Genomic DNA, 24,241 nt, shown 5'->3' on the forward strand with positions numbered 1-24,241 from the left:
TTAGCATTGACAAAACCAGTTGTTATCTCAACTGAATGCTGCAAATTAAATGTTAAAATAAAAGTTTAGTGTAATGTAATGTTAAACTAAAATTGAATAATCAACATCGTATACAAATCATTTCCCAATCCATGAAATCTGAACCATTTAAAATAGTTTGGATAGTTCAAATTTAAAATTTTTCAGATGTGTCAGTTCTAATACAATTTTATTTTAAATTCCACATCAATTAAAATAAAAAAACTACTTAAATTGAATCCAAAACAGACAAGCACTTGGACGAGCATCATCCCCCTGGCTATTCTATCTTTTGGTAGTCACGAACGTAGTTTGTGGTAAGGAATGACCGAATGAGTTGCCTTCAGCACTCCCATCAGACACGCACCCACCATGTTAAACCCGTGAATCTAAGTATCTAACAGACATGACAAACCACGCTCACTTATGTGATGATTATTTTGATGATAATTATTCAAATCCATATATTGCATTACTACATGCTCATGATAATGGCCATTCTCCTGACACCAATATAAACCAACATTACCTAATCACAGGCTAACTATGACATTAACAACCACGTAGCTTGTAACCGAGCAGCTTCAGAACAACTACTCGCTGGAGGTATTTTTGTAAATATGTTCCTTCCAGGTACCCTTACTGCAATTCTCCCAAAACTATAGTATAATGCATTGTGCACCGTTAGGTGAAATGCAACTAGGAACTGAAAACTTGAATAACGTTAGCACCTTTGTAGTACGGAAGAAAATAAAAGCTAAGACTTCCAGGAAAGACCAGCGTAGTCTATATTGTAAATCTGGGGGAATCCAAGGGCGTGGACACTGGACAGTGGCCCCGAAACAGTGTTCAGTGTTCTGGTAAAGAAGTGTTAAAAAGAACAAACAATACACAGGACAGGGGTGTCAAATCACACACGGATATAATATTGGTGGTCTTTGATTTGATGGTAACAAGTATTCAACCCATTTAAACAAAAAAGCTCCCATCACGACATAATATAGACTTCACAATTGCTGACTTTTAAGATAGAATAATATATTTCAAATAATAACAAATCAACATCCAACACAACCTTTTAGTGTATATGTTATAACCAGAGATAAGGTAAGGTTTGTATTGTTGACCCTCCGTCTAAGGTCGGAGATTCAGTAATTTACAGCGTACTTCACATTGAGTTTTTGCAGACAGAGGAGTCAATAGTCCCCGATGTCATTCTAGCTCCTGCTCCTGGATTTCTCCATAGCCCTGGGTGCTGCAGAGAAACGGATCCACTTAAGCAGACAAAAGATATTTCATTTGAAAATACAAAATTAACTAAAATCAGCTTAATTCGAATTAGCTTGTATTCCCCCAACAGAGGCAATCAACTGTAGGTCGATGTAGATACAAAAATCCTTTATAATAATAACTTGTCTACAAGACCAATCCCATGCAATAAATTCTACTCTTCCCAATTTTCATACTACGCTATGATTAATCTACCAAAACCAACGAACAATACAGACAATCTAGTTATAAAAAAGTTGCATTCGAATAGCAGAAACAATTTAGGTTCCTAGTTGTGTGTCTGTCTAAAGTAACCATATATGGTATGGCATTTATTGACACTGTCAAGATTTAATGGCCTCGTTTAGACGCACCCAGGTCCCCATCTACTGCTGCATACCCAGCCTTTAGACATGACTGCTGTCTCATGTAAAGCAAATGGTCCCATTCCATTATTTTACATAACAACAATAATCATCATTAAACATGTATAAAAGACTACAACAAATTATCATTGTCGGGTACATACCTAAGCCAATCGCATCAGAACCTTTCATGATTTTCAGCCTCTTGCAAGTCTCAATAAACATCCTGCAACACAAGCAAATTGCATTAGGAAAGGGAGGCAGACTAGAGCCAGGTACAGAATTCATTCCATCAGAAATACAGTTGCCATCTACATGATGATCATACATGACCTTATACAGTTGCCTTCAATTCTACTCAGAAGCAAATCTTCTAGCCATGATCAAGGCCTTGATCATAACTAATATACAAGCCCATTATATGATTGAAAATATGGGTACGATGTATCACAGTAGATCAATCGCACATAAATTTTACTTTTGTCAAATGCCCGGAAAATAAAGTTATATACAGAAATCCATGCATGACCTTATCCAGTATAATATTTGCACAGCAACACATTCTTGGTGACACAAGCTCTTTAGGTTCTATTTGAAATGTTGCATTGTGTTTTATATAAGCATCTATACATGGTAGAGATGGAAAAAGGCTCGTTTCCTTTTCTTTGTTTTATTTTTTTCCTGAGTTTTGCATTCTTCATAGTCAATGGAAGAACATTCTTGCTAGTTCAATAGACTCAGAACAAACAGAATATAAAGCACTGCACCGCAGTCAAAAGTGTATTTCATCAACATATCAATAATTATGACAAAAGTTAATTTGCTATAGCATCTTGCACTAGTGTTTCATAAAACAAGATTTATGAAACAGCAGAAAAGGACATGGATTGTTCAGAAAACTTACTCCCATGGTACATCCCCAACAAGCATCCAATCACCATCTTTATCTTCATAAGTGAGTACATATTCTGAACCATGCAGGAGGTCCCTCAGCTTGCTCTCACTCAACATCTCTCTTCCTGGAGCTCCATGGGAACCACATTGACCTGCAAAATTATAGAACGTGTAGTAAATCCATTCCAAAGATACAGCTTGAAGTACGACATAGCATTATAATGAAATACTTAAAAAAATTCGAGTAGTTTTGTTTTCAAGACAATATTAAAATTGTCGCAGCTCACCTAGAGTGAAACAGCTGAACATCTTCTCAAGGGCAGAAGACAGATCCTGGTATGTATTGTAACTCCTAAGATCAACCTTCCTTAGATAGGGAGCTCCATCCATGCTCACCTTCACAAAGAGAGCAGCAGGACATGGTTTTCCATCTACTTCATCATTGTTCTTCGAAGTGACAGCCAATGAGTTCTTCCTAAATGATCTTATTGGAGGCCAACCAACAACCTGTGCCCTGAAATAGTTGAGATGTACATTGAGGTAACTAGTGATAAATGGAAATTCCTTCAATATTTCAAATAAGGTTATCCAAATTCCAGTTGCTATTAACAACTATTAACCCATGAATCCTTTATGTTTTACTCACTTAGAGGCAGGAGCACTGCCACCAACAGAAGCATCCGTTTTTTTATGGCCTGTTCCGTTAGTTGCACAGGGTCGTTCTTGCAACACCTTAGTCGGCATTTCTTTTGTTGTGGTTGGTTGAGCTCTAGCAGATCTAGGAGACAGCAGCACATTTACACCCGAATTCCCCGGAAACTTTCCCTGAACGACAGGTTGTGGGAAATCATACTCCAATTCAAATATAAAACATGTGCTCCCCTTAATTTTAAGAAGAAATCTTTACCTCAGGTAACCCATTCATGGTGTCAGAGAATCCCCTTTTGTTGCCTGTAATCACAGTTTTCTGGGACAACGAGCAGATTCCATCTTTAGCAGGAAGCAGAGGAAACAGCGGCTTCTCATTGAGTTTTGTTGAGCTGTCATCCCTTTCAGGCGATTGGGATCCTGGAAGACCCAACCTTAATTCTGTAGCCTTGAAATTCAGATTGTCCTTTTTCTCATCTGAGTCGCTTGGAACAGTAGAGCTGTCCACTGATGAACAATCTGATAACCCTAGGTAATTACGTTCCTTTAATCCAGTCACATTTTGGGAGATACGATCCGAGGAAGTTATTGTTGAGGTGTTGCTCTGCCCTTCCTCCGGAGCAATCAGAACTAGTGGAGACATTCGACTCCAACTATACACACTGCGTCACATGAAACCACCGGGGGGAAAAAAAAACTCACAGTATCATTCGGGATTTAGGAAAAGAACATACACGTCTAATTTGCTGGCATGCAATTTCAGAGTGGAATGCAAAATGCATAATGATGCCAGAAACAGAAAAACATTAAATTAACATATTACCTTCAAAAACATAATCATAATCAAGTTAGAGATTATTTTTAAATAAAATTTTTGAGACATTCGAATCACCCATCCCTACTCCACACATTACTGGAGTTGTGTCCCAGTCGATCGCGGGAAAAGGAAAAAGCCACAAAAATTGATAGAGAAAAATAAGAAAGTTAAAATACAATACCGGGGGGGGGGGGAGGGGAACTCAAACACAAGGAACACATTTCCTAAAAGCAAGTCAGCGAGTTCATCCGCAGATTGCATCAATGCCAAGGTTTCAATTTAGAGCAGTACTCTTGATATTGTAATCAACTGAGCTCATTTAGGCCATTAAGATCCCATGCGTTTTTAGTTTCAATGCTGCCTTTTTATTCCAAACTAAAATCCTACCAGGGCTTTATGCGCTCAGTTTTCCCGCAAACGAACGCCGAAATGTAAAAGAAGAAAACGAAATCGTCACTCGATTGAAAGAACTGCCGCTCAATAGATCCACAAGATCACTCGTCCCAAAAGAAAACATAACAAGACGCCACGAAACGTCAGATATTTTCCCAAGAGGCAAGTTAGCTCACAAAAGTAAAGGGCAAGGGAAAATAAGAAGTTGAAAGGAAGATTTCAAGTCTAAACTCAAAAGGCACATTCTAGTTGAAAGTGGGAAAAAGGAGTAAAACATTCATTCCCCAACAGTACAAGACCTTCATCAACTCTACTCACAGTGATTCAAGGAAAACAAAGAGCTGAAGATGTAAAGAAAGAGGTGGAGAGGAAGATTTCAAGTACATACCGAACGAAGTCTTGGTAGATCAGCAGAGAAGAAGTCCTCTCCGATTATTCTTCAGAAACTTTTTCGCAGGAAAATGCTAAGCGAACGCATTGAATGGAAAAGCAGAAAGAGAGAGAGAAAGCTCAGGGCCCTTCCATTAAGCACAAAGCAACAAATGCTTTAGGCTATGTTCTTTCGAATACAATATGAAATATATGGACGATGAAGCGAAAAGGGCCAAAAAGGACTGAGAAAAACGGAAATTACGTATAAGGACTTGAGTTATCATCCTCCCTCGAGAAATGGATTAACTTTTAAAAATTTAAAATAATAAAATTTTCTAATTTTATTTTAAAATCGTTTCTCTCATATATTTAATAAAATAAAAAATTATATCAATTATCCTAACAACTTCTTCTATTTTAGATTACAATTTTGTTCTCATCAATATTATCTTATATTATGCATCAGAGGGAATGTTACCTAATTTTAATATGTTATGAAGTTTAAGGAAATCAGTATCCAAATAGTTTAAATGGTGTTTTCATTAATATTAAATTTTACCAACTTTATACTCCCGGTCTTTAATATAAGACTTAATTATTAAGTTAATTTTAATTTTGAATATAAGATTTATTTCTCATATTTGTCAATTTTTTCTAAATTACCTTATAGATACTCTATCAACTATAATCAAGTATGCGAGGGAGGAAGGATATTAAGAAAGATGATTATGGTGTTTTAGAAAAAAATATGTTATATTTCTTATAATTAACTAACTTACCTAACTTCCTTAATTTAATCAAATTAGTTAAACAGATATTATATTAAAGACCGGAGGAGTAGTAAATTTCACATTATTGAATAATAATTACAGCATTTGAAAATAACCATGATTATTGAATATTTTTATATTGGATGGAAGTAAAACGAATTTTGAGTCTTTAGATTTTTTTAAAAAAAATTACGATTCATTATATGAAACTAATAGTCAAAATGTTAAAAAAAATATCAAAATAAGATGAAGGAAATAAGTATCAAAATGATAATATTAGGAGTGCACTTGTTGAGGAGGATATTTTTTAACTGCTCCAGATCTGAAAAAAACTAGTCTCAAATCTAACATTTTTTAATTTTAAATATAAAACTTATTTTATAGTGTAAATAAGAGGAATATGATTTAAGACACTCCTGTTTTACCCTAAAAAAACGTTGACATTAAAATGGTTAAAAAAAATACAATAAGCCGGGGGGTTAAAAGGGTAAATAAGGAAAAGGCATGGCGTCAAGCAGAGAAGTGCGGCGATGTACGAAGAAGTAAAGCATCGGAGGGCGGAGAGTGATTGAGAGGGAGAAATCAGGGAATTGCTGGTGGGGGAGACCGGGATATAAATAAGTTGTCGCTGTTAACAGGCGGGCGTGAGCGGGGGAAGAGACAAAAGTGAAATGTCAAAGCTGACCTCGAGGTATAAAAGGCAGGGGTGGCTGAGGACGAGAGGGGGAATGACGGAAAAGAGGAAGGATAAAAAAGGAAAAGAGGGGGGGACAAGAAACAGGCATAACAAATGGGCTTGCCGGGTGGTGAGCAGGACACATAACCTCCTTCTTCTCGTTCATTATGACTTTGCTTTTCCCATCATTACCTTCCTTCTTCTCTCTCCTTACATCTCTTCAAACATCATCATTATGGCAATGATGCATCTTAGCCTTTTAATTACCTTATACCCATATTATACCATTATTTTGAATTTTAAAGTTAACATGATTTTCAATATATTTTATTTTTTATATTTAATCTATTCTTTAAATAGTTTTTATAATAGTTACACATGTTAAAGATCCAATAAAATGATAGTTTTGACTAATACATAATTAGTAAAAATATTTTAGTTTAATCTATTCAAATTAATCAATTAACTCTTATATTAAAAACAAGATGTAGTATTGTCTAACCAATGACATCATCTATTCACCCTTGGCTAATGGTGTGTTTTGATTTAAGTTGGAAGTAATTTATAAGATTTATTTACTAAAGTTAGTTAAAAAAAAAATGTTACCTGTTAAAATTAATTATGAGCATAGTAGAACAAATAATCAGTGTTCCTGCTTTATTCACTTTATAATGAACTATAAAAGCAAGAAATAATAATGTTCTTGAAAAATGTCCAGACATTCCTAGTAAACAGACTCTAATGTAGAATATAAAATATAAAATGTAGATCTTCAAGATATATAGAAGGAAAGCTACATACTACAAAACGAGGGCTGCAAATAATTTTACTTTTTTTTTTATTTACAGATAAAAAAGGAAAAGAAAATAGGAAGCATGCGAGACAGAACCCATACTAAGCCTTCATGCACATGCGTGTTTGTTTCCGAAGTGGCCTGAAACACATTATGGATTTGGAATGTGTTGGTGGCAGACCAAACACTAACCCAGTGCAGGTGTCCCGTTTTTAGATTTTCTTCTGTTGCCTCACATCATTTTCGCCCCTTTTATTCATCTCAGTTTATCCAATCTTCATTTTAGGCAACTTCACAATTTTTTTTGCTCATGTTGTTTTGCGGAATACGTTTGCTTTTTTTTTTTTTGGGGGGGGGGGGGGGGAGGAACTAGAAAGAATGAAAATTGGAGTGGGGAGGAGCGTCGTTGGTGGGATTTAAGCGGAGAGAAGCACCAAAAAAATTGCATGGGTGTGCCTCGACAGGGGGACCCACTGGCCCCAACGCCTCCGCTTTTGTCCCCTCCCCTTTTCTTGGGATTTTTACCAAAATGCTATGAATAGTGAAATAAAATACCAAAATGCTACAGTGCAGAAAGATATTACCAAAATATTACACTTGAAATTCATTACCAGGAGATGAATTTATAAACTTCATCTGGCCTAGAACGAGTTCTTCAATAAAGTGGGAAAATTTGCAAATTCATCTGGTAGAGATGAATTTGTAAAGTTCATATTTGAGTGATGAACTTCAGAAAAAGTACTTTTGTCATTTTCTCCCCATTTCCATGCGTTTGAGCATCCTCTCCCCGTACAAATCTCTCAAAACCACTTTTGTCTAAGTCAAAAAAGCAATTGAACTCTTTGCATGCGTTTGAAGCTGGGAAGAATATTAAGTCATGGCTTGCTATATATTTTGCATCTCCTCTTACACCCATGAATGTGTCTGAATCATCCAAGCTTTACTTATACATTTTGCATCTCCTCTTATGCCAGTAGCCCATAAATGCGTCTAAGTCCTCCGCATGTTGAGCTTGTGTTCCCACTTTATGTATTCAGACTTCTCTCTTCTCTCTCATCATCTTACTCTCTCATTTTATTAGTTGCTCCAACCTCTTCCATTCTTTTGCTGTCTTGTTTCTCTACTCTTACTTGTAAACATTTGACACATACTTTTACTATTGCTGAGGCCCTGAGGGTATGTTATTTCTCTTATGTATTTTTTATTTTGTCATTATAATATTTAATTTGATTTTCTTCTTTATTTTTTTATTTGATAAACTATTATTTTAAATCTTCAAGTGCTAAGTGGTGGGTTGAACAATTTCAAAAATCTATACTCTTAGGTGCCTCTTATTTTGCAGATAAGAATCCTCTATTGTATAGTTTTAAGATCTCAAGATTTTGTTTTAATCTCTATTACCCATTTAGTCCTATTTATAAGGCACTTTTAGTATATTTCATACAGAGGATTAGTGGCACTTCATGAGCAATAATATTATAACATAAATAATGCGTAATGTTTTTTTAAAATCTTTTAAACAAGGAAAGATTTTTTTAAAAAATTTTAAATTTTAAGATCTCAAATTAATATTTGTTGCTATACTTATAAAAAAAAACTACACTCAAAAGATAAATAACAACATACTTTTATAGTAATTCTTGATTTGAAATTTTAAAATTTAACAGTTTTTTTTTGAAAAATTTTCCTTTAAACAAATATTTGTTCTTTAGTATTATTAAATTAAAATTAAGTATTGGAAAAATCAATTCATAATAATAGGCGTCCCAATATTATTTTTTAAATAAAACTAGGACAGTTTTAATTTACGTGAAAGAATAAAGTGGATTTCATTTAATCTAATTTTTTTAAAAAAAATTCTCTTATACTTATAGGTATTTTTTTTTACCAGATCTTATATTTATAGATATAGATTATGATTATTGCCTCCAAAAATATTTTCGTGTGACTTATTTTAGGGAGATGGAAAAGGAACAAGGAGCCATAACTGACTCGCGTGTGATAGCTATTGAAGGCGACTAAGACATCCCTCCCGCTCCTCCGACCGAGCATTTCACGCTCCTAATAAATCTCTCTTTAACATGTTTTGTTGGTACTCACTAATTCATAATGGACAGATTTATCTCACTTATTGATTCTATTCTTAAAATTTCGTTTTTATTAATTAAGTCCCTAAAATCTTGTAATCATATCCAGTTAGGTTTAATAGTTAAAAGGGAAATAAACCATGTATGATCATAAAACTTTAGTTGGTTCCCAACCTGAATTGGCCGGGCGGGATCAGACCAGGCTTTTGGGGCAGGAGCATTCTGTTAAAAGCCTAAAACCTGTGCTCTGAGGGGCCTCAGCTTCGCTAGAAAAGTATATTGGACCAGCCCAACCTAAATAAAAGCCCATCTTTTGCGAGCGATGGTTGTGTGTGCTAATATTATACTATTAGGACCAACAAGGGTTGGGTCTAGCAGAAGAGATTAGTCTTTCACAACGTAACGAATCAAAGTTCAAATTCCCGCTAAAAGAAGTATCCACATTTAGTACCCGACAGTATTTCGAATAGGACTGCCTTTAATAGAAAGATACTTACGTTTTGGGAGGGGGAAAAAATTTATTAGGGGGATGGCAATTTGAGGCCATATTAATATTTAACTTCAAACATAAGAGGATGAATGATAACAGTATAATCTTATATGATTACCAAGGACTAGATGTTCTTGACGATAATTTTAAAATTTACTGGTCTCAAGCTGGAATCAAATTAAAACATTGGTCTCCAATGTATCGCTCCTCCTGTATATTATGTATAGTGATAAAATTACGTCTGCTACAATTGACGTATTGGGAGAAAGAATTTCCATATTTGAACCAAAAAAAATATTAAAGTTGTGATGAAACTCTTTGTTGTCCACTGGATCTGACCATATCATACAGCAGAGTGTCAATTTTATGAGTGTTAAACGTTCAAATCGATAAAATCAAATCACAAAGAAAAAGTTAAAGCAGTTGGATTTCCTAATCTTATTCGTGAGTTATGAACAAATGAGTGAGAGGCACACAGAAAAAGCTTTATCTGTCCTGTGCTTTGCTTTGTGACAATACCATATGATCAGCCCCACGTTTCATAATATATGGTCTTAACTTGTCTTTGATTCAGAGGCAAAATTAATTTGAGTGCAAATATGCTAATAATATATCCACACACGTCCCTATGAATCCTGTACCATACACAGACCCAAGTTCAAAAGGTACTCCGCTCAACATAGCTTTTTTGAAAGAGAAAAAATAGATATGCTTTCTTATTGCCTTTCGATAGGGACGTGTCCATTGTGTTAGGTATAATAACCTTTCGCCATCCTTACATTAGCCACGCTCCATCTAGCTTTCGCTAATTATTATCACTTTAGACCTTTTAATATTTCAAATTCATTATCTTTTTTAAGCTTATTTTGAATAACACAGTTATTTTTGCAACGTTTCGCTCCTAAGTTGGGTAGCCCAAATATTTAATTAAAAATGTTTATAGTAACAAAACAATATCTAAAGCATTAGATTTCATCTTTCATAGTGCTAGAACAGAGCAGTTTGACTTTAATATTGGCATCATATCTTTACATGTATTTTTGTTTTTTCATGTAATATGTAACAGACTATGTTATGGGAAAAAAAAGTGTCTCTTTAATTCATTTAAATATAATTTTATCCCAAATTTTTGTTATATAATTTAATTATAATTTGTTGTATAATTAAAAGTGTGTTGATAAAGTGGGGGGGGGGGGGAATAAATTAGGGAGGGTCCAACCAGAAAGTTGACATGTCAACAGTGATTGTGTTGAAAAGCCCACGCATTGATAAAAACAAATGCGTGGTTGGTGTAACCCATTTGGTGTCCAAAAAGCTCCTCCCCTCACATGGACCCATTCACTATTGCCACCTCACCCAACCACGCATCATTTGAACTCCACATTATAATTTTGAGTTTCTCCCGCATGATCTGTTTTTGTTTTTTCACTTGAGTTGGAAAGTATTTCTTTCAATTCTTAATATAAAATCTAATTTGATTTTTATTTTAATCTTAAATATAAGACTTCAATCTGTTTTGTCTTTTATATTTATCTTTTTTTTTTTAATATAGTCCTTATAGTAATGATAGTTCTAACCAATACATTTAATTAGTAATGATATTTTTAAAAAAATAATACCTATTTATTATAAATAATAAAATTTCTTGATTTATCTAAATTAGTCAACTAACTCTTATACTACATCCGGTTCTAAATATAATAGCTAGTTGACTAATTTGAGTAGATTAAGAAAACAAGTTAAGTTAGTTATTTGTAATAAACATGTATTGTCTTTCATAAAACATCTTTAGTAATCAAGTTTATTAGTTAAAACTATCATTATTAAAAGGATTATCTTGAAAAAAAATAAATATAAAAGACAAAGTGGAATTGAGTTTTATATTTATAACTAAAATAAAAATCAAACAAGATCTTATAGTAAGCAGCGAAGGTAATATTAAGTAGCAACAACTCAAAACTATAATTGAAATCAGGCACATGACTTTTTACTTTCATGACATTTTTCATGTCACTGTCTATATTGCAAAATTACTGAGTTTCACCTGCCTTGATAAATGCGAGAAGTAACGAGAATAGAGTCAAACCCCATCAACATTCATTTCTACCAGATTGCTGAATTTGAAACACCACATTGATATGTGCCCGTAAGCTCCAAGGCATGAATTTCAAACATACTTTTTTTTTTTTGAGACAAAATATGTTAAACATAATTAGAAACTGCCCATATGCGGTAAATTTGATTCCCTGCTGATATTCATGGAGGCGTCATTTTCCCATTCACGAGCTCACATAACCTCTCACGAGCCTCAAAACGTTCATCATTGCGAAATCCAACTGTACTGTTCTCCATATCAAACAAATCATTAAAAAAAACAAAAGATCTGATGATATCTATTGGATATATCCAGCGAAGTGGCGCCACATCTCCACATTACAAGTTAATAAATTCTATTTTAACCATGCTTACCCGCTCCCCCACAATTAATTATGCTTGATTTGAGCTTAAGTAGTTATATATATAAATTAACCTCAACCACGCTAATTAATTCCCGATCCTCTCGGCTTGGATTAGTGATTTGTTTTTATTTGCTATATATGTGATGTGGCTGTTTGAAATCAATGGTGCAATTACTGAAACGAATTGCTACATTATTCAACAAATTGAAATTAAATTCGTAATTATTACTACTAAACTATAAAGAAAAGGATATTGAACGAAACAGAGACCACCCGCGCCGCAGCCTTTCATGCCTGCCAATGGCCAATTTTGTTTCATTACAACAAATTAAATATCAGAACACGAGGAAAAACAAAAAGATAGATTTCTTTCTTACCATTCCGTAGTACCACGAAAACAAAAACTTAAAAAGTATTTTAAAAAAAAAGAAGCCTTATCCTTTTGATTCCTTATTCCCACTTAATCTGTCCCGCTCTCTATATATAACAGATGCTTTGCAGATTTTAAGCTCAAATGTATGGAGAGTCAGGATTTATCGCCAACAGACATGGACACATCCCGACCGTCGCTAGGCTTCCCTCTCGGCACCGCCCTCCTCTTGATCGTCATCTTCACCATAAGCGGCATCTGCTCCTGCTGCTACCACTGGGAAAAGCTCCGATCACTTCGCCGATCGTTTCAGCCTCCTCTTCACGACTCATCCTCCCCACATAAATCTCAACTCCCCTCCATGGTAGCCCTCCTCCTCCTCTTCATCATTAAACCCATCACTAGCTATATAAATACGCAGAACTCATGAATTTACTTATTACTGATATATGTGTGTATATTTGTATCTGTGATAGGATTTGAAGCAAAACAGAGGGCAAAGCTTGCCAGTACTGATGCCAGGCGACGAAGTACCCAAGTTCATAGCCATGCCATGTCCCTGTGAGCCTGCCAGGATCTCTGTGACGGTGGAGAAACCCCCACTACTCACTGCGCCTCTGCCTTAGAAACCAGATTCCCCATTTTGTTTGTCTGTAAATACATATATAAGTAGTCAGTGTATAATTACTTTTACCAGTTTAATTTGATTGTTATATTGCGCAACTCATTAGCAGTTCCCGGAGGGAAAATACGTCTTATTTGGTGCTTCTTTGCTTTCGGCTGAAGAAAAGCGGCTGCTTGATTTTTATTCTGTATGTCGAATTCTTTCTATGGCATTGTGTGTGCTACAAGATAACTACATTGCTCCAACCCCCCCTGAGAATACTGGTTTATCATTTTTTTTTAAAAGAAATGTTTCCGATATGCATACTTTGGACAGAGCTTTGGTCTTAAAATATGCTTTTTCATTATTATATCTTTAACTTATTGCATGTCGATCTCTTGTGAAGTGCTATATATATTTGGTAGGGTCGTGTATGAAGAAAAATATCATTCATAAACTTACTTAAGTGGTCCGGCAAGTTTCTCTTAGGTTAAAAAACAATTATAAAGGCATTTATACAAACTGGTCCTCACATCACTTATTCCAAAAGAATAAAGGTACTTAGCTATCCTAAGTTCCTAACCCTTGTCCTCCGTGAGATCGCATCGCACGCCGACCTGATCTTATTAAGCTGAATTTGGATCCCATCCAAAGATGGATAACCACATCGATACCTAGTCGCAGAACAAGAATATGAGTTAGCATGTTCTGGTAAAGAAGATGTCAACGATGGCATCAATTCCAGGGCCTATATGAACCAACCACGTTAGTTACTCACAGATACCTTTGTTAAAAATCATCACTCGCCTCAGGGACTACAAATTATATCTTCAGAAAAGATCAAAAATTGACATGATTTTCGTTGGTTCCAAGTTATCACAAATCGGCTGACGTGTTCAGGTGGGATTTGGAGCTTTCTGGCTGGGGAAGTCTGCTGAGGAGCTTTCGAGATATTCGAAGGGGGAAGAAGGTGGGAAAAGAAATGATGATCCATGGAGAATAAGTGAATAATGTTGTGGGGTTTGGGACCCCAAAAGTGGACCCTCATGACCTAATTTTTCTGACCTAATAAAAATTAGAGGGCTTGAAGATCGGGCACACACACATATATATATAGTACCAGAAATATGTACCTTTCCGTGATAAATGGCAGTAGTACATGTTCACTTTATTAGTATCCCACTCTCATTATCAATAGTTTGATTTTGACAACTAGGGTTAATTTCCAGACATGGTGTCCCCATCCTCCACCACTACCACCACCATCACCTGCTCCCCCCTCTTTACTAATTTTCCTGGAACCAACTATCACAGCCTCATGACCTAATGCTTTCCTTTTCAGTCAATCAAATTCAAATTTCAGCTCTTTAATATTATCAAATGAGATGATCAGCCAATTCCTTCTTGTGTTTCATTTGCCAGATTTCAATAAGTTATTCTGCCAATTCTTTTAGCTTGCGTTTCTCTTCCCCTTTCAAACCTATATACAGCTTCATACAAATTTTATTTTTTTAACATTAATTTATATTCATTTAATCTCAATAATAACTCAATGAAAAGTTGAATGCATACATGGTACTCCAAAAGCACCCGTACAAGAGCTGCTAACAGGCTAACGTTTCTTGGTGATCTTAATTTGTACAATCAACATGTATAATAAATTTTAATTTACAACAAATCGTAAAGTTACTTAAAAGATATAAACAACTAAATAAGCACATCTAATTAATTTCTTTTCTAAGGCTTTTGGTGCAGGCAGTGCTGATAAATGCAAGGAGGGAATCCGGGAATGTTTCAAATTATTAAGTATGAAATGCCAATGTATTCCACTTGTGTATTTTCAAGTACTAATAATTATATATGCAGTGACCTAATTTCTGGAAGAGACGAAGCCGCGGCGGCCAATTCAACATGAAAGGAGCCACTGCAATATTAAATTCAGTGTGTGTGTGTGTGGTGGCCTTCGAAGTTGCTTTATATGGATTATATATATTGACCAAGAAATTACATGATATACTCGTATATTAATGTGGAACCGTGGTACTTTGCCCGTGGGCCAATTTTAATTAGTTTAATCAGTAAACGACAAGAAAGTAATCAAGATCTTGATTTGTTTAACTAGCAAACGAGGAGAGGGTAATTCATGTCCTTTTGACTATTGCGTTATTCGATATCAAAACGACAGATTAAGAATCTTAGGAGACCGTAAAATCGAGAACACCCGTCAAATCCTAATTATTTCTCGGATTAATTAAATAAATGGTTGTCCGATGATGAGGATCACATAGGAGTACTAGAATACAGCAGTAGTCAATAATATATTATTCGTTTACATGACGCCTGATTATACAAAAGACAAGTGGTAATTTAATTTATGAAGGACATTGATGTGATGGGGGGGGGATGGGGGATGAGGAGGTGGATAAAATAATAATGAAAAAGAGAAGAAGATCATCAAATAATTGAGCTGATCTAACTCTTTTGTTTGGACTCACCAAGGAGTATGATTCATTTTTTGTGGAGTGGGGTATGTGAAGCACAAGAAGACAACTATTCATTTCTTATATATATTCTGGAATAATAAACAATAGTTAGGTACAAACATATTCTTGATCAAAGTTAGGTACAAACATGAACAAGTCTATGTATACACAGTATATTGCTAATTTTAGTTTTAATGTTTTCCTGCTTCTTCTTTTGCCTTAATTATATCCGATCCTATTATTTCGTCTTTCTGTCTATTCAGATTGGAATTGTGGGTACGCGTGTGTGTGTTGATATAATTATAAAGGAAGTGGCGTGTGGATACGTTGAACATCTAACAAGCACTTAATCCATCAAAATCCTTAAACTGAATTCAATTGGATTTGCTAAAAAGGAAAAGAGGGTGACGGCGAATCGACAGAAGGGGGGGGGGGAACAAAAACTTTATTTGAGTCAAATTTGGTGTGTGTCCTTTAAAAAATTAGTCGTCAAATTTTGAATTCAGCATGTGGACTTTATTTCATTTGTGTTGTATAGAGTTTCATTTAAATGAAATCACGAGCTGTTACGCCGGCGAGCTCCAAGGCACATCCAATCCAATCCAACATGGAATATAAAAAACTTCAGTGTGGAGTGGGTACTAACAAAAATACAATTAAAATCAATATATACACATATAACGTACGAAAACAAAATTCTTCTGTCACTGTTCGATTTTTATTTAACTGAAATAATATATTTTAATTGCAAAAATTTATGTATTTTCAGATATATATCCATTCAAAAATTTTGTGTGACCCATGATATTTATTAACTATTAGAATATTTATTTGGATGGCGGGCTGTCCTTATAGTAGTATTATATACTACACTCAGTATTTAATATAAGAACTAATTAATTAATTTGAGTGGGTTAAATGAGTTTTTTAAGTTAGTTATTTATAATAATTAGGCGTCGTTTTTTTTAAAATATCTTTGCTAATCATTTATATTAGTTAGAATTATCATTTGATAGAATCTTTAATATCTTTAACATGTGCAACAAGCACAATGACTTTTTTGAAAAATTAAATAAATATAAAAGATAAATTAAATTAAAATTTTATATTTATAATTAAATTAAATGTCAAACTAATTTTTATATTAGGAATTTGGAAATAGTAACTGAGACTTGGGATTGCTAAAAGAAAAGGGCGTATATCTGTATTGAACTGGACCCCAAAAAAAAAAAAGGACTTGAGAGTTGAGACCAGAATAAAAGTGGACTCAACGAGTCATTGTCAATTGACACCTGGCACCACTTGGGCCAATTGGACTTTAATTGTTCCGGATGGCCCAATTCATAAACTTGAGAGATAAATAAATTCTAATGCAAAATGTGAAAATGGCTTATATGAATGAAGTCATTAAAATCAGTTAATAGTTATTTTTTTACCACAATATCTCAGAATTATCCTTAATTAAAGTAATTAAATGGTATGTGAGTCTTCCTTTTCCTCGCATATAAACTTTAAATATAAAATATTATGTTTATCAATAAAGAATTCATAAATGCCTCAAACATTTTACAATATGGCTTATATGAAGTACCGGGAAAAACTTTTAATCTTATAATCAGATATGGAGGGAGCAAAAAATGACATTATTTATTAATTATGAATAATGTGACTTGTTACTCATATTCTATATATATATCCCGTGTTAATATAAGAGCTATATAATTAATTTAAGAATATTAAGAAAATTAATTAAATTAGATATTTGTTACAAGCGTGTGCTGGTTTCTTTAGACTACCCTCCATAATGTGTATTAGAATTATTCCTCAGTGAAAATATTTTATAATATGAAGGAATATTTTGGGGAAAAATAAGAGACATAGTTAATTAGTACTCCTCCGGTCTTTAATATAGGACTCAATTGTTGAGTTGGTTTTTGTCCTAAATATAAGACTTATTTCTCATATTTATCAATTTTTTCTAAAGTACCCATATGGATACTCCCTCAACTATAATCAAGTAGAAGAGGAAGAGGAAGTATTAAGAAAGATGATTATGGGATTTTAGGAAAAACGTATCACATTTCTTATACTCCTCCGGTCCTTAATATAGGACCCATTTAACTAATTTGATTAGATTAAGGAAGTTAGGTAAGTTAGTTAATTATAAAAATTGTGACATGTTTTTCTTAAAATACCATAATCATCTTTCTTAATACCCCTCTCTATCTTCTACTTGATTATGGTTGATGGAGTATCCATAGGGATAATTTAGAGAAAATTGATAAATATGATAAATGGATCTTATATTTAAGACCAAAACCAACTCAACAATTAGGTCCTATATTAAGGACCGGAGGAGTACTTAACTAATTTACCTGACTTCCTAAATCTAATCAAATTAGTTAAATAGGTTTTATATTAAGGACCAGAGGAGTATCTTATATTTAGAATTAAATCCAACCCTCTATTGGTTTTTACATTAAAAACCAAATCTAATCCATGAAATATGATAATGGAACGCTGGACCAGAGGACGAACAAAATAGGGGATCCGGGGATAAATAATAATGCAGCTTAGATATACTGTCAGTTCTAATTATAAGACTTTATTTGTAAACTACAAATAAGATTTTATACTTTGGAGCAGAAGAAGTATTTCTTAGCACCACCCATAGCCTCTACTCTTCATTTCTCAACACTGAGCCCTTTCATGTTTTTGTTTATTTAGGTACCAATTTCTGAGTTTCGCCCTTGAAATTTCCAACCAAACTAATCCGCCGCCCCTAGTTACAGTTTTGGCACAGATAAGAATGTTTTTCGTTTTTAATCAAACTAAGTTCATCTTTAAACATCATATACAAGTTGAAATCAGAATTTATCCCGTCGTATCATTCCCCCCCCCCCCCCCCCAAACCAAAGTCTGAACTCTGAAGAGAAAGCAACGGTCTTTTGTACAACGAAACCTATCTCTTTCGGTGCCTGAATCCCTCACACAGCATGGACGCAGTTGAGGGTTTCAATAGCCAAGTTTCATCTTAATGAAAGATTATCACAGCTTCTCACACATTTCTTCATTCACTTAATAATAATTCGTGAATGATTGACAGTTGAAGGCAATCATGTTGGTAGAGTTGGAGTTAGGAGTAAGAGAAATGGAGATAATGAGCCAAAAGCTCGCTTTGATGTTTGAATTTACAGATGCATTCCATTCATATCTCAGGGAAACACTTTATGCAGAGACTTATTTTTGTTGAACCTAACTTCCATGGTGAAGGAAAATGAATCTAACCCATGAGGCTAAAATCAGATTGTGCTGTCTTAAGTTTTAACTGCTTCAAGGCAATCCAGATCCAAAATGAAGTGATCAACTTAACTTTATTCTGCAGAAAGATTATATTGGAACTTCTACTTCCCTAATTCGTTGAATCCAAAACTTAGAAGAAACAGACTAAAAGGGAGAAAAAAATTGCTTCTTTTACACAATTTGCAATTGTTACAGCTAATTCTTAGCTTCTTTCTACAGGCATCTCCCACCGTAACCTGCATTTCTGAACAGTGCTTCCTTAATCTCTTCAGAGCCAATACAAGTTCTCTGCTCAGCCACCTGACATCATGAGAAGACCATGTTGTGAGTACAAGATTCATCCAATTTCAACATTGTATTAGTATATGAAGATTAAGCATGAACCAACCTCTGAGCAAGATGCTTGCATTGTGAAATCGTTGAAGCCACTTATCACACATTGTTGAATCTCAAGACCTAACGCTTCCAAGGTATTCACTGTAGAGAGTAGTAATCCAGGCTTTGTGGCACAGCAGATATTTATCCTCGTGTCCTGGTCTCTCCGCTCAACCTCAAACTGCGAAAACATTAAGGTACAAATATGTTAATTCAGGAACTGGGTATCATTATAATCCATTAATCTTAGGGGTATATACCTTAGGGGAATTTCTCACCGTTACTTCATTTGGCTTCGCCTCCTTGGAAATGCCCATGAAGTTCAACTGATTATTTTCACCCTCCTTCTCCATTTCTTCCTGCAACTTGCTTATCTTTTCCAGAAGCTCCTTCATGTAATCTATGGTGTCTCCAAGAATAGATGTCCTGTCCATCTGGCAATGTTCATATTCCCAAGTCAGTCCAAAAGATTTGACAGTAAATCAAGCTTTAAGATTACGGGTTTAAAAGAGATAGGTTTTGGGAGTCACCTTGCTGATCTTGGGGACGATTGATCTTAGCATGGACAAGCGATCATTGAGGCGCTTTCTTCTTCTTCTTTCTGCCATGAGATTCTTGGAAGGCTGCCCTTCTAGCCTCTTCGATTTGGGCTTCTTCTCCCCACAACACACACCCATGCTGATAACTGGAGCTTCCATGACCTGTTCTTCGATTTTGCAGCAATTACTGGCATTATTGTTGGTATTTCCTTCCTCAGAACTGTGATTCTCAAAACCCAGAAAGGCAAGCTCTTCATCTTCATGAGCTTGAAGTGGTGGTGCAGAGTCAACAGTGTTCCCTGTGAAGCCATCAAGAAATGGGTAGGAATTATATTCAAGTCTGGGGTCTATAAATGGAGCTGGTAGTGCAGAAAATGGAGGATTGAAGGTAGATAAAGCTGAAAGGTTGTCATCGAAAGAGTCAAAACTCCAAGAGGTAGAAGAGAAGAGTTCATTCAAGCCAGAGGACATAGTATTCCATGGGTCTCCTCTTCTTGAAGCGAGTAACTCTTCCAGAAAACCAACTTGTGTAAGCTCCATTTCTCTCTGGGTTCCCCTCGCAGGTCACCCATCAAACAGGGGAGGCTTTAATAGAAGGGGGATATCACCCTTCTTTTTTTTATTAAGGAAAAGGAAAACTAAATTCAAATATTTTATTTTTTTTTAGTTTTATTTACTTTATCATTACATACTTTTGTGACTGTCAAATAAAGTATTTTATAAATCTGGATAACGCATTTTTAACAAAAAAATGGGTATTTATGGAATGTAATATCTCGATGATCAGGAGTCATCTGACACTTCATTAGGTTTCCCAAATTTTATTTTATAATAGATTATTTAATGCGCTTTTATTCTTTATAGATGTCTAGTTAAAATGGAATGCTAGCTTCAGCGCAGCCATGTGAGAACTAAAAAGTATTGTTTATACGCCTATGAGAGTTTATCCATTTAGTAAAAAGTTAATTCATATTGATGCTTCCGATCTCGTTAAAAATTAGTTTTAAATTCAAAATAATTTAAAGATATTGTGAGATATACAACCCAAAAAAAAAATCGACTTATAATTTATAAGGTCGTGAGTTCATATTTTATTACCAACATAAAAACTTAAAAAATGCATGTCTTAATCAGATCTGATACCTAACTCATTTAAATTTTTTTAATAAAAATATTGTTTAAAGTGAAGAACAATATAATTTTTCCATGATTTATAGTATACATATTTTTTTTTCGTGTTTCATGCAAAATATATCAACTAGATCTAGTTAATTATATGGGTGAACAGTAATAAATAACTTTTTGAATATTTAAATCACATGGAAACGGTGAATCATGGAATCTGAATTTGACAACAAAATAAGTGCTTGTTTGGATTAGCGATGAACAACTATGATTTTAGATAATCATGAATTTTATAAGTGACACTGACTATAAGTGACACTGATTAATCGTGATTTCTGTTTGGATTTTTTTTATAAGTGATTTTAAAAATTGTGATTATATTTGGTTTTCATTTATTAAAATCACTTATGGGTGTATAATTACTAAAAAGGACATGAAGTTAATAAAGTTGTTTACATTTTCATAATTATTATATTTAATAATAAATTATAATTTAATAAATGACAAGAATATTTAAATATTATTTTTATTTTAAAATCATTATTATTTAAAATCACTTACAAAATTTATGTGCAGTACAAATATTAAATAAAAGACCCCATATAAATAAGAGATGAATGAAAATATTTAAAAAAATTTGATTAGCAATTTTAGTAACATAAATAAGGAAATTGAATGTTCAATCAAAATTATAACTAAGAAATTTAACGATGCTCCTCGAATGAGAATATTACCTGAATATTTGATTCCGTTGTTTCAATCATATGTCATCCGTTATCTAATTTTTTTAAAAATGTCTTTTAGATAAAATTAAAAGAAAAACAGTTTCATATTGTATGTTTTTTTTAAAATTAAAATAATTACCATTAGAATGAGAGGTAGATTGGAGAAAATTTAGTTACTGAAAATTCATCAGGATTTTTCAAACGTATAAGCTACTTCTTTGTTGCTTATCCTAAAAGTGCGACGGAAGGTTAAAATCACAATTCATCAGGATTTTATAAAAATTATCCAAACACTCTAAACATACTTCATAAGTACTTATTTAAATTTAAACGGGTTTATTTGAGATCGTACCACTTAACGAAACAGGCTCTAGGTTTCATTGACATACTATTATGATTCTAAGTCTGATTGATCGATTTACTATAGTTATAAATACAAAATTCAAATCTTCTTCCGTTTTCTTACTTAATATATTTTATAAATTACTCTCATCAATTGCATAATTTTTGTTACTTTCATTAGCAAACAAATTTAATTCAAAATAATTAATTGATTAAATAGGTTTTAATTTTACGATGAAGAGTGCACATAAAAAATTGATTTTACTATTGACTATTGAATAAATGAAGGGGGTAACATTAACAAAAAGTGGGTGGGGGAAGGAAAAAGGTTTAAAATAATAGTAATAGAAGAAGACAATGATAGGGTGCATTATTCTATAGAGATGATGAAAAAGGCATAAATGATGAGAGGATATATAAATATACAGTAAAAAGTTGGAGAGGAATAGGGCCTCGAGATAGACCTGCCATTCAAAATGGCATCTGCTTTTTGTTGCCTTGGTCTTCTGTCTTATCTCCTCTCACTCCTAGCCTCCCTCTTCATCATTAATCCCCTTTTCACCTCAAGTCTAAAATAATCACGCCCAAGTGCTCGATCGTAAACATGAAACGGAAAGTATGATTTGATTTGGCAAAATTTGTATATATTACGTGCTCATACAAACACATAAATTGTTATGAGCTTTATATTCGATACGGATATATTAATTACCTTAAAAATGACTTATACTTCATCCCGTTCTTATTATAAATTTTAAATAACCAATTTACAAATAGCAAATAATTAGTTAAAATTAGTTGAAGATAATAAACAGATTAGAAATATATTTTTGTTTTAAATATCCAAAGGATAAAAACGAATGTAGGGGGGAATAAGATAAGAGAGGAACAATTAAAGACAATAATAGAAAAATACATTAAATGTTAAAACAAACTCAAATTAAAGCTTATAAAATGGATCATATTTTTTTTTGTAAATTTGAAAGTTATAAATAGGACTGGAGGGAATATTTAGAAACAAACATTTCTCTTATAAGTGAATCATATGTAGAAACGGAGTGGTACTTTTATGGTTCTATTTAGGATATGTTTGGATTGGCGTTGGACAAAACTGACTTATAATCTAACTGACTTTTGTAACTAAAGTTAGAGTAAAAGTCAGTTAGTGTAATATGATTTATGTTTGGATAAGTGTTTATAAAAAGTCAGTTGAAAAAGTTAAAAGTTGTTTGGATGATTAATAGAAAAGTTAGTTTGGTTGTAAATGACTGAAAATGGCATAGACTTTATAGAATAATAGTATTTGAAATTATATGTTTTTAATGTAATAATAATTTAAAAAATACATAAAATTATTATGGTAAAATATAAATAGTTTATTTGTGAGATTATAAAATAAAAATATTTGTTACGGAGAAAAATTTGAAAACACATTGTAGATAATTAATTAAATATACATAATGGATAAACAAGAATATAAATTAAAATTTATTTGGTCTCTAATTAAAGTAAATGAAATCACATGGCTAATTAGATTGTAAGCTTTGCACAATTTTCCCATAAGTCAGTTAGAAAAGTTGATTCAAATTGCGTTGGATAAGTCAGTTAGAAAAGTTACTTTTTCCCATAAGTTAGTTAGAAAAGAAATCCCATCCAAACAATCTTCTAAGCCACAATAAGCCACTAACATCAGTTTCACGCTTTCCTATATGCTTTTGGCTTCTCCAACTGCAATCCAAACATAGCCTTATACGGCAGAGAGAGAAGACAATTTTAGTTCTATTTATAGGAAACTTAGAGAAATTTTTTATACGGATGTACAATCTTACCCTTCATTTATTATTGTGTTGATTTTGTTTACATGAAGTATAATGTATATTCCTTCCGGTTTAAAATATAAGCTAAACTTTGTCCATTACGTTTATCAAGAAACTAATTAAAATCAATTCAAAACAATAAATGTGTAAGGCATATATTTGTTTTTCCTAATATATCCTTATTAATGAAGAGAATAAGTAAAAGATGCAAAAATGAATTAAAGAGAAAAAGAATATATAGGGGCAAAATCGGAAAAACTCATTAAATGCTTGGACAAAAATAAATGTTATCTTATAAAAAAAACTCTTTAAGAAAATTTAGCTTATATTTTAAACTGGAGGAAGGAAGTATTAAATAAGAATAAAAAGAAAGTCTAATATTAATAAAATTAAAGGTTTTTTTAATTTATACGAAACACGTGAAAATTATTTATAATAAAATGATAAAATATATCTCATGGAATGACAAGGGTCACAGCCTTCGAAGCCTTGACCCTACGTGAGGTA

General features: G+C 33.3%; 3 protein-coding genes across 4 annotated transcripts; 1 reads left to right on the forward strand and 2 right to left on the reverse strand.

Annotated features, from left to right (window-relative positions):
* Window positions 1-921: 921 nt before the first annotated feature.
* On the reverse strand, window positions 922-4,809 carry LOC114739980 (auxin-responsive protein IAA9-like). Its single transcript, XM_028928093.1, has 7 exons — window positions 4,793-4,809; window positions 3,454-3,856; window positions 3,193-3,371; window positions 2,834-3,060; window positions 2,557-2,698; window positions 1,817-1,878; window positions 922-1,273 (listed from the first exon to the last, which is right to left on the reverse strand). The coding sequence occupies exons 2-7, from the start codon at window positions 3,835-3,837 to the stop codon at window positions 1,236-1,238; spliced, it is 1,032 nt and encodes a 343-aa protein (XP_028783926.1). The 5' UTR covers window positions 3,838-3,856; window positions 4,793-4,809; the 3' UTR covers window positions 922-1,235.
* Window positions 4,810-12,569: 7,760 nt separating this feature from the next.
* LOC114739982 (uncharacterized protein At5g65660-like) lies at window positions 12,570-13,144 on the forward strand. Its single transcript, XM_028928094.1, has 2 exons — window positions 12,570-12,785; window positions 12,898-13,144. Exons 1-2 carry the CDS (start codon window positions 12,570-12,572, stop codon window positions 13,045-13,047), a joined length of 366 nt encoding a protein of 121 aa, XP_028783927.1. The 3' UTR covers window positions 13,048-13,144.
* Window positions 13,145-19,001: 5,857 nt separating this feature from the next.
* On the reverse strand, window positions 19,002-20,277 carry LOC114739989 (transcription factor bHLH93-like). Of its 2 annotated transcripts, none has more exons than XM_028928105.1 (4): window positions 19,717-20,277; window positions 19,465-19,620; window positions 19,200-19,367; window positions 19,002-19,111 (listed from the first exon to the last, which is right to left on the reverse strand). In XM_028928105.1, the coding sequence occupies exons 1-4, from the start codon at window positions 20,263-20,265 to the stop codon at window positions 19,025-19,027; spliced, it is 960 nt and encodes a 319-aa protein (XP_028783938.1). In that variant the 5' UTR covers window positions 20,266-20,277; the 3' UTR covers window positions 19,002-19,024. The 2 variants fall into 2 exon arrangements, with proteins under 2 accessions (XP_028783938.1, XP_028783937.1); XM_028928104.1 differs by having other exon boundaries at window positions 19,447-19,620.
* Window positions 20,278-24,241: the final 3,964 nt, after the last annotated feature.

This window comes from Neltuma alba, unplaced genomic scaffold (genome assembly GCF_004799145.2).
Source record: "Neltuma alba isolate B1F8T4 unplaced genomic scaffold, ASM479914v2 tig00003003_pilon, whole genome shotgun sequence".
Taxonomy (NCBI): Eukaryota; Viridiplantae; Streptophyta; class Magnoliopsida; order Fabales; family Fabaceae; genus Neltuma; species Neltuma alba.